The following is an 18,810-nucleotide window of genomic DNA, read 5'->3' as shown; positions in this document are numbered from 1 at the left end:
TGTCTATCTGAAATTATAAACTTTTAAATGTAAATAAAAAGATATTTAACATTTAATATTAATTGTACCAACAATGCCTATCAATACAGGGTGATTTTGATATACTTCTCGTAATTTTTTGTATAATATTTGAAGAAGTAATGTAAACTTTGAGCTGTGTCAAAAATTTGAAATTTGCTAATGTAAAATTAACCCCGTCCCGTCCTACATTCAACGCTCATTGTTTTGCTTAAATGAAATGCAAAATGCAAAGTAGTCGACAGAATAGATGTTTTTGTAGTTCATTGATGATAAAATTTCTTTTTTAAAAAAACTTCATTCAGTAATTACTTTATCGTATCATCGTTTATTATGTCTCTATAATTGCAAATATTTCGGTACAATTATATGGGTCATAATATCATAGATAACACGTTAGTTTCACATAATACATTAGTTACTGCCAGATATGATTTATTGTAATAATTTATTAGAACTGATAACATATTAACATAGTATAAAATTATTTTTGAACATTAATTTCAATATTTTTACAATTATGAAAACTGAACGACACATCTTTCCCATCCATCTTAACTGCCGCATCTTCTGTAGCGCTCCCAGATAATTCAGCACACATTTTCATTGATTCTTTAGTACCAGAAGCACTTGCCATAGATACCCTTCCGACCTGAATTTTTTGAGCAATAGAAATCTTCTTTTCTAGATTTTCTTCTAAATACCCCTCTGCAGCATTGCTGGACTCCCATCCACCCAACTCTTGCAGTTCTAACACGCGTTTACAAGCATGGTCGCTGCACTTCTCCTAATGCAGTGGCCGGTGTACATAACTGGATTTTCGAGTTTGAGATATGTAGCAATTTTTTCAGAAATTTTAGAAACAAAATGAATACCACATGGTTGAATAGTACACTTTCCATTTCTGTATGATACAAAAAATCTTCTATGCGTAACATGAGCCTGCCGTAACGCTGCATATTTTTTAATTAAAATTAAGGGATTTACCCTCAGACACAATTGCGAAAGATCTTTTTTTATGAGTTTTTGAATCAGGAACAGTAATAACTACCTTATTCTCTAAAATTTCAACGTCATCGGTAGACATCTTCAGTAATTCATTGGTTCTGCAAGCTCCAGCAAGTCCATTCAAGAATGCTACTTTTATCATCAAAAAAGGTTCATCTGAAGCTGTGCGCTAAAATTCATCAACTTGTTCCTTCGTCAGTACTGAAGATTTATTATGCCGGTATCCAACATTCTTCTTTGATAATTTTTTTAGTTTTTGTGTAATATACCGGGTGGGACATCGGTTACGCGCACTTGATAAATCGACTTCTAATTAATTAAAACTGACGATGTTTTATATACCTAACTAATTATTGATATGGTATAATTTGAAAAATTTTCTAATTTTTTTTGATAATAAATGAGTCCATAACAGTTTTGTGTGTTTTATGAATACTTTCTGTTAATTTACCTATAAAGTTTTTACACTAAATGCATCTGTACCTGTTAGCGCATCAAACTTTGATATCACAATTTCAAATTTTGACTTGGTTATCCAAATAATCGCTTTTTTTATTTAAACACAAACCAGACCCGTGATTTATGACAAAATGGTATAATTTTCCAACAAAAGAATCATTTACTGGTAGCTGACCGCTTTAAAGGGTTTTTTTGTTGTAAACCTTGGAATCTTATCCCAATTGCAGTTCCCCATTGTCACCTAAATTTACGATGGCACAAGTAGCAGGTCATAAATAAAAATTATTTTCAAAGTTAAGATGGGACTTTTTTGGCTTTATTTGTAAATGAAAAATTACCAAAAAATTAGAGAATGAACCTTATTTATGCCCAGGTAAGTGTGAAAAAATTCAACAATTTTATTTAATTAGAAGTGGGGATTTCTTTTCTGCGCGTAACCGATGCCCCTCGGTATTATTAGAAAGTTTTCTTCAAAAAAAACCATCTTTAAAATTAAGCAAAATCGACCAATAAAAGTTTAGCCTCATAAAAATCTACATCCAAAAATGCTAAGAAACATTTGGTAGTCCTTTATTAAAAAAAACAGGTTTGTATTGTAAGTTATTTTTGGGACACGCTGTATAGTTGAAAATAATTTTATTCGATAGCCTAGATTAGTATCTATCAATGTCGAATAATTTTTTTTTTTAATTCTACTCTTTAAAGATCACTAATGGACTTTACCAGTTGGGACAGCCTGTATCATGTTGAGTTACATTTAAAAAAGACAAAGGGTCGAGATTTTCTTGTTATTACTTTTGGAATTTCAGTAAGTTAATTTGTAGATAATGCACTTGTAGGATTTGTGCAGGTAGTGTGATTCATTGTGTTCAAAGAATATGAAGAAAACTGTCTCAAGAAAAACGGTTTGCTCGTTACTGGTCGAGTACACAAGCAATTAAGAATCAGTGAATTTGACAAGAATGGCTTGTCAGTGGCATGTTGCGCTGGCACCGACGTTTGAAAGCGCTCCAAACAACGCCCTACACTCTTTCTGGCAGACTAACAGTTTATCTCATGCGTGCCAATTCATGAAAATATAAATAAGTTCGCAACTGGTCAAATTGGCGGTTTATCGACATCCTTCTATTGACGGCCGGAGACATTATGACACTAAGCCAGCTCGTATATGTTTTAGCGAGTCGTGAAAAGCACTAGAAGAACGGGATTACGGCTATATAGGCGGAGGATCCTTTCTTGATGTTTATCACGAAAGCCTGTCAGCGGCTGTTGGATGACGGGCTGCGATTTCTCACTGTCAGCCTACCTTATCCAAATTGCGCTAGTCCACTACAATTCACGGCAGCTCTAAATGATGCCGCGTGACCGGAATGCGTTTGGGCATTTCGACTGCTACGAATTTTGCTCTCTCTAAATAACATTCATTACAATAACATGACATAAACGAACAATTTACTCCAAATCTCTTTGAAGATAACACATTTTATGAATAACTCTGCTTATAATTGTCTTTTAAAATACATACCTCTGACTTACATGTAAATACACGTTATTAAATGTCGTCGTTGTTAACTTTACTTCTCAGTATCCAACAAACTTTTACAACAAAACACTCATAACGTTTTACTCGTCAAACTATTTTAAACCGCTTTGATAATTTTTTTCTCATAGTTCGTCCCAACTTTTCCACATTGGAAAAAATATTTACGCTTTTATCTTCCACCAAGTTTTATAGTTCACCGACATCCACATATTATTAGCCTTTGAAGAACACTTCATCTTTTTCATTTTTACTTTTCAGTGCCCCCAGGTGAAAACCGACCTAGTGATATTGTCATTTTTTGTTTTTCACGAACTCAATAAGCACAAATTGCAGAAAGCCATATTCTTCACATTGAAACCAAATTAAAATAAACAAATTTGACTACAAACTTAGATGATTAGACTTTGATACTAAACATTCAGACGGTATCCGTCTTGAATTCGAAGCAAATTTGAAATTGAAATTTAATTATATTTAAATCGAATTTCTGATTAGTTAATTTACAAAAAATGGTTTATTTACTACTTAATTGCGGCTTACAAGTTGTTATAAACTTCTACTTTGTTTTTAATTGTATGAAAACAAAAAATTCTTTGAAGCGAAAATGATTAAAAGAATAATTAAGTAGAGTACATTGTCCCTTTTGAAATTGTCATTGTCCTAAAGGTTTGTTGTTCTTTTCAGCTTTGCTTCTCAGAATATCTTGGTTTCTTTTCCACTCTAAGCAGATTTATGACAATGAATAAATACGCATTTTATAAAACAGAAGTGCCAGTGATTACATTAATTGAACCAAATTAATTAGACACTAACTCACTTAAAAGAGTTACTTTTCGTTGATTTTGCTTTTGATACTGTTTTACATTAGCATGCACAACAAATTCGTGTCACCTGTTACAGTCCTATCTAAATTTGATCGATGCATGTTGCTCTTGTAAATGAGACCAATAATTGACAACATATTATTCCTACATTAAGCGTTTCCGGATTGCAATTTATAGCTAGTTTAGACACAAGTTGAATAATAATTAAATTAATTTTGGACGCTGCGTTATGTCAATTTTAATTTATAGTGCTAATAGGTGGCAACTAACAAATTTTTAGAGTTGAATTGATTAATAAAACTAAAAAACTATTTTATTGTACAAAATAATACGTTATTAGCTGATGTATTTTGTAAAGTAGCAATCGACCGTTGTTGTACAAGTTATACAAATATATCACACAAAACTCTAGCGCTTAAACAGACAAAGGCTACCATAATTATATAATTTATAGCGTTCATTTCATCTTAGAACAGTTATTTAACTTAATTTATTACAGATAAAACTTAGCACTTTTCGATATTTGCCCAAATAAAATTAACAATTTTTGCAAAAAATTAAAATAGTAACTTGTGAAACGCATAAAAATATTTATATTCTGTTAATTTTATCGAAAATGTATAGAATCGCAATTTAAGTTAAATTTCATCAGCATTAAAACTGCCCGGCGCCTCCACCATAAATCGTAAACTTAAATGAAATTGTTATATTTTATGAAGCCTTAAAGTTTATTGTTGAACAGCTTGTTAAAAACACTATTTTATGACTATTACGAAGTTTTCATATCATTCCAAAAAATTTATTTATACACAATATCGTAACAATGTAATAACAATAACCTTGCAATCAGTTATTCGTTAAAGTTTACAATAATATATTTTGGAAACTTTTTTATATAAATTTTGATTATACAACAGCTTTAAAAAAAAGATGAGTGTAGGATACGCTTTTTATGGTTAAGGCTGATCTATGTGGCGACATTGTTTTTATTCAGTCACTCTTGATCCAGGGATAAGCTGTGACTCGCTTTTATGCAACCGAGAAAAGTGTTATAAAAGTCAGAGTTGATGTGCTTGTCTGATATAAAATATTCTACATAGAAATAATTGAACGCAAATGAATGACGTGACGTAAAAAGCGTTTGAAAGTTTCTCTGTTGTGTGATCTTTACAAAAATCGGATCATTCCCGAGGCGACGATTGTATTGTATTGATAGAGATAACTTGATTTTTAACAAAAATATAAATCGAAAATTTATTTCTGATTTTTCGAAAATAAAATTGTAACTGCATCATTATTGAATTCAAACTGACTCTGATATATTCAAATAAAATGTTTTGTTCAAAAATAGCTTGCTCATTGTTCACGGTTCAAGTATTGAGTTTCCATGCTTTGTTAAAAATGCGAAATCTATTAAAAACTTTATACAAAGAAAAAATTTGATTTATAGTTTGTTATTTAAAATAATAGCAAATAGAGTTAATAAATTTTAAAAATCCCACAAGTGTGGATACGTTAAGTTATATAAATTTGCCAAAGCACTCCTAAACGTATTTTCATTTTCCGCAGCTCCTCCCATAGGATATATTATGTCGTGCTGCAACTCTTAAACTTAATAAAGTTTTTTATAGCGAACTTAGCTAAACTGATTTATCATTTACAGCTGAACGAGTAATTTTATTTATTTCGTTATTTAATATAAATAATAAAGTCAATTCAACATTAAATATCTGATAATGTTTTAATTTATGAGCATTCGGCTAACGTTTCAATTAATAATTTTAAAATATTTAGATTAATTTCAACCGGCATATTAAAGAAAATTCTATTAATCTGAGGCACTTACCCATCTGTATGAATCCGTCATTTCTCTCCATTGGCGCATAAAGAAATTATCGTTCTAAATAAAATTAAAGCAATGTTGATAATTGTGTGAATGAAATGTGTGAAACTACCTTGTGATTTCCCAGTGATATTTCAACCTTGAAAATTTCATTCTCTCCGATCTTGAGGGAACGTTTGAACGAGACGGTAGAATCAGTTTCATTGACAGTTTGAGTAAAAACAGACGTCAAAAGAATGCAAGTATTGAGTAAAATTAAGCATCTATTCATCGCGGTCTCGCATAAAATACTAATCGGATTGTAAAGAAATGACGTCGATATTGTTATCGATGCGTGTCGGTGAGTTGTGTATTTGCCGGTAATTGCAGTTTAAAATCACCGGTTTTGTAGCAGGGTTTTAGCAGCTTTCTCGTAAAAAGCAATGTATTAAGTGGGTCAAGTCAAGATACTGAGAATTAGATTCCACTTTGGAAAATTAAACGTTGACTCTTTATTTCTAATCGGATTTCTCGTAAAGAAGACAATTTCTTTGATGTGTTAAGTGTGTATAAGAAACACGCGTAAAACTCAATTGGAATGGCTGTTCAAGTTGGCAAATCCTCTAATTTTGCTTAATCTCTGAATAAAGCATGCACGTTTGCAACAATTGAAATACTATTGTAATCTGAGCTCAGCGGTCAGCATCAATGTTTCCACGCAATGTACTCCGGCTCGGAATTGTTGGTTTGGAGATTGCACTCTGAGAAGTCCCTAGTTCGTGTATCTTTGAGGTGGAACCCGAAAACTTTCTACTACTCAAAGATAACTTCCACAAACTTATCTTTGTATTTAATAAGGTATGTTAATTCATTCCTTCCATATTAATACTTTACACCAATCGCAAATTCCACTCTGTTTCAACCATCAAATTGCGTTATCGTCAAAATTCACTCTTCATCTATACACTCAAATAAATCAAGATCATTAGTTTCTTTCCACTTCAACGGTTTTCTCAAACCCTGCTGACTAGGTGTCAATAGTTCTGTTTGCTAACAGAATTGGTTATGTGTATTTCTATCACGCTACAACATTTTTAACAAAAGAAAATTGCAAACAAATTGCTCCTACTTGCACAGGAATTTAACATGACTAATCAAATATTATGAAAATGTTATAAGTTTCTAACGTACTATATTTTTTCTCAATAATAAAAACTATCACATTAATTTTGAAAATATTTATAGTTTTAACGTTATCGTAACCATGGTATTTGTTATTAATTTGGTTTATTTAATTTATATGTTTATAGAAAACTATGTCATGAAATTACAAATATTTTATTTACACAATAGACTAGAAATACATTTAACAGAACAATAAAATAAAATTGTTTTAACAATACATTGTATATACATAAATGCGCGATTAGTCTTGAGGTGCAATTCTTGGGCTTCGCCCTCTGGCTATAAAGCGCCAATGGAATAATAGTATTTCTTTCCAGTGGTGCATATACTATTTTTTGCACGACTTGTGTTAAAAAAAATCAAAGAAATTGGCTGTATTTCATTAAAAATATTAAAAAGTATCATTAAGCTAGCATTCTTTAAAATTACACCATGGTAACAATAAAACTGTTCGTTGACAATAAGCCTATCAATAAATGTGGATGACTTAGTAACGAGAGCAAATATTTACTCCAGTTGTTAAGTTCATTTCTCTCCCTCGGGAGAGAATTTTAACTTCTGTCACAATTTTAACATAAATAAGATGATTTCTACTTTCGTCTGTGCAAAAATAAATTTATATCCCCCTATTAAATGCAAAACATAATATTTCAAGATAACTAGTTAAATAACCAACAAGTTTGTTTTTCAAAAACCATTTTCTAAACAAAATATCGTTACTTATCTATCTGCATTCATGAATTCTTATTGGAGTATATTTTTAAAAGTTTGGAATAGAAAACATTTCATTTGTTTATTTGCTGCTCGATTTGCTCATTTGATATTAAAGGTGGATAAACATTTGTTAATTTTCTAATGAATAACTATTTATAGCAATCTTAAATATATTGGAAATAAATTAGTTTTTAGAAAATTGACATTTTATGTGAGAAGCTGAACAAAGTAGAAATGTTGCACGTATATGCTTTTATATTCTGGAATAAATAATCAAGTTTATTTTTTATTTTATCGACTTCTTAAGAATTTGAGAAAGTTGCGAAAGTTTGGAAGTTTGTCAATAATTTCCAGAGAATTTTAAAGACTTTGTTTAGAAAACGTGCAGACTTATTAGTACGCAGTTTTAATCAGTATTCAAGTCAGCTAATTGGCCAGTTGCTTTTTTTAGTGTACACTTTACTAACAAATTTTGTGAGATAACCTGTTGCATTTATTCAGTGAATTATTCACTTCGGTGGATATTTAATTACGAGGTACAGAGTAACAAGAGTGTTTTTAAAAGTTTTCTCCAGTGGTTATTTATTACGATTTAATTTGGTTTTATGTAGTCTGATTTAAGCCGAGTTGTGATTTTCTTCTAAACCGAGTGTCTTAATCAGCGTGTCTATGATGTTTGGTAAGCGATTTCTTGACGACATACATAACGATTAAGGTTCTAGGGTAAACAGAAGCAAGCTATCACAGCATATTTCCATGCTAGCAAATAGAGTTATCTCATGTCATCAACTACCTGCAAACAAAGATGATAAACAAAGCAGATCCGGATAATATACTCGTCATGATTTACGTGCAAAATGCTTTCAACACTCATCTCCTATACATCATATTATTTAATTGAAGAGTTAATTTTACAAGAGCAGTCGGTTAAGTTTCAATATATTCCGGAAATTATAAAATATTCGCTTTGTTTGAAAGTTGCTCACATTATTTTTACTCGAATGCTTACTAGCTGCTGTTGAGTTTGCTCACCCACTTTAACACGTTTTAAAACCGCATCACGTAAATTTTGCATAATTTTAATATTATTGCTGATCCTTGGTACACATCTTCTTGCAGTAGCATTTTACTTTGAAGACCTAAGACACTGTCAGAATTTCCAGTGCTTTTCCCAGCGATTTTCTCTTACAAAAACCTTCAGAAAGAAGTTATAACATGATAAAAATCCCACGACGCGGGGTAGATTACTTCAATTACAATTACTTATTTATCTTTTTAAATAAGATGTTGCAAGCGGTTGTGTTAAATAAAAAAAATTAGAAAACTTCGCTCGGAGTTTAAACTTATTGAAGTTGGATATGTAGTTTTGAAATAATTTCGCTGCGCCCTGCAAGCATTATCGACTTTCATTTAAACCGAAGCATGAATGGGAAAAATTTATGTTGCGCTTTATCATTGTATATTTAAAGTTGATATAATAATGGGGAGGTGATGCTTTTACTATTGGAATGTATGTTTTCTCTTCCGGAAGGCTCTCATTTTGATTGCTGTTGTCTCTAACTTCATTACTAAAGGATAAAGTGGAAACATTAAAGTTCATAAAGATCTAACTTCCACGGTGCGTTTCACTTATGAAGTTTAACTAAACACTAAAAGTTTGTTTTGGATATTACAAAGGTTTATAGAAAACTTGTAAATATTTAACAAAATAGTGCAAAAGTGAAAAGTTTAATTGACTTAAATTGTATACAAGTTAAATATAGATTTAGTCACAATTAGTGATTTACCTTCTTTTATTAAGTACGATCGTATAAAAGTTTTGAGGGTTCCATTATATTCATCGCCGATAAGCCTTTACTAGGGTCGTCAAGAAGCTATAGAATGCTAAAGCTGAAATTTAGCAAATAGCACTTCGACTTCCTCTTATTTCTATTTGAACCCAATAGAAGACACTTTAAACTTTCATTGAAAATAATAAAGCTATTTTTATATAAAAATTTTATATAATTAGATTTATTTAATATTTTTCTTTTGTGTTTTTGTGTCCAAAGTTTAAATCACGCCATTAAAATTTTATTATATTTCTTTGCAATTTTGTGTTATCAAGATGTAGCTTTTATGGCTTAGCCTGACATTCACATCGGTCATTTTGATTTTGATTACGATGTTGTAATTTATATAGTTCCGTAACTGAAATTAGAAAGTTTATATCAGAAAAAATTAAACAATTTATGAGAAAGATTTTAATTGTAATATTTTGATTTATGAGAGTTTGTTTGGAAAATAAAATCAGTGTGGAAAGCTTTCAGCGGCTTATAACAGGTGCACAAAAGTCTTAATTCAGACAATATATAAAGCTGGCGATAACATGTAATTCATTTAAGACTTAAAACTCGTCGAAATTTATATAATAACAGTTGTAACGAGTTTCTCAGATTTTTGGGAACGATCTTCCAGTTTGTTCAAAAGTGGCTAATTTATTTCTCTCTCAAATAAACAAACTTTAGATCTGCGTATTTATACTAAACAGCAAGGAAACAGAATTTTGTAATTTATCACCGGATTTATCTCAAAATGACATCTACACCGTTTAATGTAGAATCAAATTAATTGCCTAAAATACTTTAATACTGGCTGCTCTTTTTTGTCGCCTTGTTCACTCTTGAGTAAACTTATTAAATATTTGAGTTTGGTTCGTTGGACTTTGGCCGAGCAATATTTTTAATTAAAACTCGCACTTTTACAATTGGATCTTAGGTGGTATTAGATTGAGTTCGCAATGGACTCGATGCGATATTCTACTTTTGAGTAAGTGGAAAGTTTAGTACGGACGCAAACAGAGGACACAGGAGGGAGTTGAGCTTCGAACAGTATATGACATTCCGCGTTGAGCGCGGCATTTGGGAACTATGCCTTAAGTTCAGATGAAAGGCATTCCACGGAGACCACATAATAGTGAATAAACATATGGCTAAAGGCAAAACATTGTGGTTGCAGCTTATCTAACGGTCGTCAGATACATACACGCTCATTATTTAATTCTATGGCATACTCGTTAAATCGATCATAACCATGTATTAAACTGTTGATGCAATGAAATTCCAATCACGCATCGGCCCTCTCTAGACGAAAATAGTAATATCTATCAAGGGTTCACATACCCAAAATTGATTATTTTCCCACCTCGCCTAATCTAACAGGCGGCGCCGTGCACTCTATTCGAACAAATAAAACAATCACAACAGACGCTTCTTCTTAAGAGAACTTTTCACAATCAGTGTCACTATTAAAATAATAAAAATAAAACTCTGGGCTGCAGCTGCATACACTGCCGATCGATTGCTTTACAAAATTACTAACCACCGCTAACATCTCACCACATTTATTTATATTTTGCAATTAGATAAGCTCAATGTTTATTTTTTTTTATTTTAATTAAAGTAGAATTCCACGCTTGCACTGTAATGATAACATTACCTATGATGTGGATTTGTGCAAGGAGCTAGAGAGTGGAAACTTCGTAAGTACTTCACTGCATATTTTCGAAATCAAGTTATTCAAAGCCGGTTGTTAATGATAAGTAACTCTAGTCCATAATAATATTACTAATTATTTCTAAGATTTGACAAAAAATATGCTATAATAAAGTTTGACAATAATTCCATTTTAATACGAAAATGGAAAATAAAAAAAAAAGTTTTTCCACCATAAAGAATAAAAGTGTATCTAGTAAAAAGTACTTTTACTTTGTCTTTCATTTTGCTTACTTTTTGTTTTCTTATATCCATTTTACTAATACACTTATGGTAATGTTTTAAAGCTTTGTTGCTCTTATCTTTTACAATTATTAGTAATAATACTAATAATAATAATTGTTAATAATTAAAAAAAATATTCCTTTATTTTTAAAACAAAACTTACCTTTTATTCACTTACTTTTTGTTTACTTATATATTACTCTATTAACTTATTACACTATTAACACTTTTGTAGATACATACATGCTTTAAATTTCGCGCTCTTATAGCCCGCCGTTTTTTGTTGCTTATTTGAGTTAGTGTTTGAATTTGAATTAGTAAAAATTGCTGACTGGAGCGGGGTTAGAACCCTGGACCTACCTGCCGGAAGGCGGGACCTTAATGTTTTAATTCAACATATTCATACAGACTTACACATTTTTTTTTAATTTATTACTTGCATTTTTCAACGTTTTTGTACTTTCTTAAATCTCTTTAACCTCAAAGAGTGCAAATGGTTTCATTTTAAAGTTTTTAATTTCTTCGATTTTTATCGAAATTTTGAGCTATTTTTGGTAGCCGTTTTATTGCTAATAATTTATTATTATTAATTATTGATGATAGTCCTTTTTGTAGTACCGTTGAAAAGCAAATTTAATTTTTATCATATAAAAAAAAATATAATTGTTCTACGTTAATAGTTATCGAAAAAATAGCTAATAAATTCAAAATTATCTAAAATATTAATTCATCTATAACTTTTATAAATGATCAATAATTTTTCAGTTTTCCCAACTCCAATCGATTTCTTGGAACATAGTACTTATGTATGCACAAAAACATTTTTGCTGTACAGTTTCGCTGCAATTTACAATTTACGAAATAAAAAAAGGAAAAATTTCAAAAAATCTTTTGAAGGTATGACAATATCGAAAATAATTGTATACAAAATTGGAATGTTTAATTTGGTTGTTATAATTTTAGTTTTATTACCACTACAAAATAAGTTTGCTTGATTTTATTCTAGGGGGGAGTTTTAACTTACGCCCCCTCCCCTCGCTGCGCCACTGATCTGTGATATTTTAATTTGTAATAATTCTGTTTCGGATAATTTGTTGTTCGTAAAAGTTTTGTAAGTGGTGAATGAAACGACACAACTGACATATCTGGAATCAACTGAAACGAGTTGGAAATGAATCAGTACGGCGCATCGTTTGCGCGTTCAGAAATATCATGGATGCAGATATTCACAAAATAATATGTTGCGTTTTTTTTGACTTAATTAATTTGTAAATTTTTATTTTGATTGTTTACGTTAAATTTTAACTAAACAAACACGTAAACTCAGCGTCGTATAATCAATATTGTAATAATAATAGTATTGCAGTAATAATAACAAGATAAGAAAAATGTCAGAAAAAGTCTTTATTGTTTTTGAATAGCATTTGTGCTTGCTCTAGTAAGTTTCGGTTTTACTCCACTACCCAATTTTGTCACCTGTTTCGCAAAGAATGACATTTTAAGAAATCGAGTCTACTCTCTACCGTTTCATAATACCGAATTTACGAGTTGAGAGAGTAGAAACGTGTTTTATGGGTAACAAGCAGCATTTGTTGGGTTACGAAGGCTACAAAGGTTAATCTGGGATTAAACAAATTGTGTTTTTTTGTTCAAATAGCCCTTATTGCTAATGTGTCATTTTGACATTACCTGCTCGCCGCTTAATACTTTAACATCATACCAGGACTAAATGTGATAACATGTAGTATTACGTGCGGTGTTAATCCTACAAAATCACACTTGTGATCCACATCAAATCGGGAGAAATATCACCGGACTGAATCACAGACAATTTAAATCCCTTAATTTAATGGGGGAAGTAATTGATGAGAAAAATGTAGTTATTTGGTCACTGACAAAAACACATAATGTAAATTTGCGAATCAATTTAGAGTGTTTACTAGGCAAACAAGTATTTATTGAATAGCTTCGTCCGGAATGATCAATTTTACGGCATTGTAGTTCGTTAATTACAATTTAGTCTGGAACTTAATAGTTAATGCGACAATACTCTAAACGAAATAGATATAGATCAAGTACTATAAGTTCAAACTAGTAATTTAATGGAATCAAGGATTTCATGGATGACAGTTTAGCTTTAAATACTGAAATTCAGATGTGGTTCTCCTACGAAATAAACGATCGAGAATTACTGAATATTGGGATTATATTATAATTTACTTCACTCCACTTCGAAACCGTGGTGAATTTTAATAAGCGGAAGCAAGTGATTAAACAATAATTAACCGAGAAAGAAATTGCTGACTGACGAAACTAATAAATTCACCACAGAATTCTCCACTTTTAATTCCAATTTATGTGTTGTTTCTCTAGCTATACTTTACAATGTCAATTCCACCCACCACTGCAAAACGTTATTACAAAACATTAAATTTTAACTGTTTTGTTAGACAAAAATTAATAAAACTATTACTATATGTGTATCTGGTTCAATGAATAATTTTCATTGAGGTTTTATTTATTCGAGTTAAATTGGTAAGAGTGCATAAAAAGGTTAAAATCCCTGTCGAATGAGATTGAATTCATCGTGAAGTTTTATGGAAATCATAAAAGTTTTATGAAAAATATTAGATCCGTTATGTACCGAACACAAAAGTTAGGTAAAAGACTAATAATCGGTCGCGGATATGCAGTGTCATTCTCTTCGGGTTTTGAATTTGATTACGTAGACAATTGAACGAAATACTCTCGTAATACAGTGCATTAAAGAACATTTCTCAGCGTTCGTTTTGTTGGAAACAAAATTTTCGAAAACAATGACAGTTTAGAACAGACGTGTGATATTAGAGTTTGAAGTGTGATGGTGTAATTAATTCAACTTTTGGACTACGCAACCAAAAGACATTCCCTGTTTCAAACACTTTGGAATAATTACAGGAGTAGACTAGAGGGCGAATTTTGGCAAAGGAAATCTTAGCGGTACCCCTTTAATCATTAAATTTTTTCATTGACAAAAATTCCAACAATGTTAAAACTGAATGTGAAAGAAAATACAGCTTTCCCGGAAAATTCAACTTTACATCATAATAAACAGGATTTCCCTTGAAACTGGCCAATAAATTTTGCTCTTCCGAATGTAATCAATCTTAATGCGCTTTTATATTGTGCCATCCTAACATTGAAGGAAGCTTTATATTTACGTACTGTAACATAACCTTGCTAAAACGCAGACAATTTGATGAGTTATTGCGTGGCTGAATGCACAAAAATTCATTTTATTTAAGCGAAATTGCTTGGAAATGGCCATACCTCTGAAAACAATTAACAGAAATAGGCCAATAATTACTTTCATAGATAACTTAATCGCGTTCCTAAAACAATTCTCATTAATGCAAAGTCCTTGAGTTAACTCACTGTGGTATTGTTTTTCCCTTGCATTTAAACCAGTAATAACGTTGTATGTAGTGTGGTTTAGTCTGTGGTTGAGTTCATTACTCGAAAAATTTTAAACTATTCCGGAAACAAATTTAATTATGATAAACATACATCAAAAATAATTCGCTTAATGATTTTCCACGTGACTTGGTTTTCCTTTACTGTTTGCACTGGAAATCGAACTTAATGACAGGAAACAAAGAAAGTAAACACATTAATGAATGTCCTTTGAAATTTCACTTTTTGCAACCGAGCTGAAGTTTCAATTAGGTGTGCCAATAAGTAAACACATGTTACCGACACATAAAAAGTACAATTATAAATAAAAAAGCATTTAACTAGAATTATTTAAATTACCCGATCATTCCAACAAGCTGCTAGTAACAGATGCGGTTACCCGAGAAGGAAATCTCCGATATTGGCGCCACTATTACGACTCTCATAAATTATATTATTGGATTAATAAATAAAAGGTTTTGAACTGATTTTAGCCACAAAAATTAGCACGAAGTAGAGGAGTTTAGTGTAGATGTGTAACAAGATGTTTGAAGTGTCGTAGCACATGCCTTTGGTATGCTTTTGCGGTCTTGCGGTTTGTTTTGCACACCTCTACATGTCAACCATCGTCTAAACTATCTACAGAACGCAATATTAACTGCCATGCTTATAAACAATTAAAGCGTTAAGAGCCGTTTTTCACCAAGCCACTTTTGTCAATAAAGAGGTGATAAAGGTTTCGTTGAGTACAAGGGATGCATAAATTTTCAGGAATGTTAGCTATCGATAAATTCTTCAAAATATTAAAATGCACGTGAAACGCAATCCTAAATATAATGTACTTGCTTTGCAAATTTTCGTGACTTTTTATATTAACTCAAGCCAAAGCTGTCAATTTCTGCAAGAGTGAAGATGTTAGACACAACGTTTTCTTGTTAGAGAAAATCGGAGATAAGATCCTAAGCCAAAAGATTGTTTTCGACGATAAATTGTTTTCATGAATGACTTTTGACCATGTCGAATTTATTTTCAAGATTCAGTAGAAACCTAATATACTGGTTTACTTTGATTAAAACTAAAACTAACAAAGTGTTCACTTAAAAATTTAAAATTTGATAGATACGTTTGGAAGTTTGAGGATAATTTAGTTTCTCTTGTGACGTGGTGTTTGACATAAGAGTCTTTCGGAAAGAGGATATTTTCACGTGGTTCGGAAAGTATGGTATTTGTGAGGACAGTTAAAGCCTTCATAAGAAAGTGAAATACGACATTCTTTCTACACGTAAAAATTATGCACCCATTTATGTAAGTGAGAATGTGGAAAAATTGGAATTTGGTACCGTGATATTTTATATTTCTTGAGAGCGGCGCGTAGTACGAGATCTGGCATTTTTATAAGCCTCTGACAAGTTAGCGGTCAATGAAATTTATATTTCAACTTCTACAAGTAAATTTATGCAAAATCAATTTCAAACTCGGTTTTTTAGTTTTTCTTTATGTGGTAACAATATAAAATATTATTACTTAAAAAATTTGAATATCGAACAAAGGGAAACATTCCCTTCGTGTTTTGTCATAAAAATTTTGACTTTTAGCGTCAGGCTTAACCACTCCAATTTTTCCTGAATAACGCTGTCACTGTCCTGTCATATCTTTTCAACGCTTATTCGACAAATGGGGACTTTCATTAAAATGCCATGTATCTGTTTATCCCTTTCCATATAATTTCACCGTCGCAAATGCGCAAACCGATAATTATCAACCTTAGACCACAAAAAACAAATTTATTCCCATTTCAATTCTTTTTATGCATGCGTCAGTCATTCAGTCTAAATTAAAACGACTTCAAATTGTTGCACTCTAGACTAAAAGCTCACATTTAATCATTTTCGCAAAAGTCTTCTAGACTTGTACAAATATTTATTACGTTTTAATAGCCGAGGAGTGACTACGAATTTATTTATTTTGTATGAAAATGCCATTTTAGAATACTATATTATGCCCTGCTGCAAGTTCTGCTCTTTGTGTTTATTCTCGACTTCGTATTATGTATTCGAGACACAAATAAAAGCGATTTATGAAATTGACATTATCTTACTTATGAAAAAAGTTAATATTATTAAATATTATATAATTTTGAGACAAAGTCTGGCTAAACTAAATACATCAGAGTAATAAAATATATTAAATCCGCGTTACCTATTTAATATATATTTTCATTTCAGTTAAAAATTTGATCGATGTTCAGGTATATGTGACCATCAATTTATAGCAATTCCTGTAAATGTCCTATCATATTCGCTATATTGCATCATTTGTCTAACAAATTCAATTTGATACTACAATTTTAAATTCATATTTGGCACTCCCACATACATCGTGTTATGCATAAAATATTTCCATATCGGTGTCGACTTTAATTTTTCAGACACATTTTCGTTCCAGTAAAAGGAACATTTCTTAATAACTAATCTGTGGTTTTAATCGAGTACATTTGCTTTGTCTTGTTTAACTTTTGAAAATTACAAATATTGTAAGCAGTTTTTATCTCGAAAGTGCTATTTAGACAACGATCGTACCAATTATGATTACAATCTAAAGTCGACAGTCGACTTACGCTCACTTTAGCACATTTCTAAATGAACTCCGGCGTGATTTGAATATACAGCACTTTCAGACCACTTGATAAACATTGTCTGTAATCACTGAAAGACCAAAATTACTCAGAAAAAGGAGAAGAGCATAGATAGTCCCCTTTATTCATTACACTGGCAATTTGGCTTAGCGCCTAAACTCATTGATTTTGTTAAATAAAGACAAGAAGTTAAATATAGAAATCTGCAAGAAACCTCACAGAGAGGTTTATTACTTTACTATTGATTTTCTGTTACACAGACAGAGCGCCATCTCGTTTGAAGTTGCCATACATCGCATAAAAAATCAATTTTCCTGTAAAGGAAAATCCGGTTGTTCAGACTCTAGTCGGTAGATGAACACTTTGCAGATTTTTTAAAGGCAATTTCAACTTTTCATTCACTTTACTCCACAATAGGGAGAACAGATCTACTCTTTTATTTTGTTCACGTACTTTTACAATTTTCAAGAATTATTGCAACCTAATGATGATAAATGAAAAAATTTTGGAAGTCTGGAAAATACAATTACGTGTATTTTGAAATATTGTTTTTTTTTTTCAATTGAAATTCAACTGAAATGAAACAATTTGAAATAAATCATTTTTATTGTGTTTAATAAAAATAAGGTATATTGTTGCTAATTACTAAATGAAGATAAGTTCTAACATAAAGTAACTAATTTCATTACGTTTATTGGTGAAGTTTACAACCCTTGAGATTTACAGGCTGACCGTTTTTATTTAAGACACATTTTATTGATCTTCATAAAAATGTCTTAATTCTATTTTGATTTTTCACACAATAAAAAGCTCTGTTTTAAGTTATTTTTCTTGTATGTTTTTGTACATAACAAAGGGTATAAGCACGTAATTTCTATATTAGTTTTGTTCGAATTAGAGGAGATAAATTTGTCGATCACGACGAATGTGTGCTTTTCCGGAAATTTCCCAGGCATCAGGTGTAGAAGGAATAACAGTGTAAACCGCAACATTCTACTTCAACTAATAAGCTAAAAAAAGTTCTATTTTAAGCGTTAATGATTTTTAACTTTGCAAAGAAATCAAATTTTGTATTTGTTTGTGCATATTAAAATAATGATTTAAACATTTAAGTTGTTTAAATTTGAGCAGATTCACAATTCGTTTAATAATTAGTTTCTTTTTAGCGTCACTTTTTTATGACAAATAATATATAAATAAATAAATAAGTTACTCTAGCTCTAGTTTTAGAGAGCTAAAATATTTACGTAACCAAAAACGTGTGGCCACTTTAAAGATCATAATTTAATAAGAGATCCTTCTTCGTTCTCGCCATACCGTATTTAAATTAGATTTTCAGATGAAATTACAGTGGATAAATCAAAAGATCTCTCCTAAATCAAACTGATTAAAAACAATTATATAATGTGCTG

The 18,810-nt window shown here is 30.9% G+C and overlaps 2 protein-coding genes across 5 annotated transcripts in view; one reads left to right on the top strand and one right to left on the bottom strand.

The window, feature by feature from the left end:
- LOC123006310 (lachesin-like) overlaps positions 1 to 10,751 on the bottom strand; it is a 40,864-nt gene extending 30,113 nt beyond the window's left edge. Inside the window, exons 1-2 of one of the 4 annotated variants that reach the window (XM_044400711.1) lie at positions 5,808 to 5,966; positions 5,699 to 5,752 (exon numbers count right to left, since the gene is read on the bottom strand). In XM_044400711.1, coding sequence (XP_044256646.1) covers positions 5,699 to 5,752; positions 5,808 to 5,966 — 213 coding nt within the window. Of the gene's footprint in view, positions 1 to 3,010; positions 3,027 to 5,698; positions 5,753 to 5,807; positions 5,967 to 10,734 lie in introns of those variants that run through there. The other 3 variants (XM_044400713.1, XM_044400714.1, XM_044400715.1) reach the window with 3 other exon arrangements.
- The window catches only part of LOC123006311 (lachesin-like), a 65,953-nt gene continuing 53,413 nt past the window's right edge, over positions 6,271 to 18,810 (top strand). The window contains exon 1 of the mRNA XM_044400717.1: positions 6,271 to 6,532. The gene's annotated coding sequence lies outside the window, so the exon portion shown is untranslated. The remainder of the gene's footprint in view (positions 6,533 to 18,810) is intronic.

This window comes from Tribolium madens, unplaced genomic scaffold (genome assembly GCF_015345945.1).
Source record: "Tribolium madens isolate multiple individuals breed KSU strain unplaced genomic scaffold, Tmad_KSU_1.1 Scaffold_2;HRSCAF=44;Tcas5.2_LGX, whole genome shotgun sequence".
Classification (NCBI taxonomy): Eukaryota; Metazoa; Arthropoda; class Insecta; order Coleoptera; family Tenebrionidae; genus Tribolium; species Tribolium madens.
Note: the sequence above shows the minus strand (reverse complement) of the source record. Positions and strands in the feature narration are given on the sequence as shown.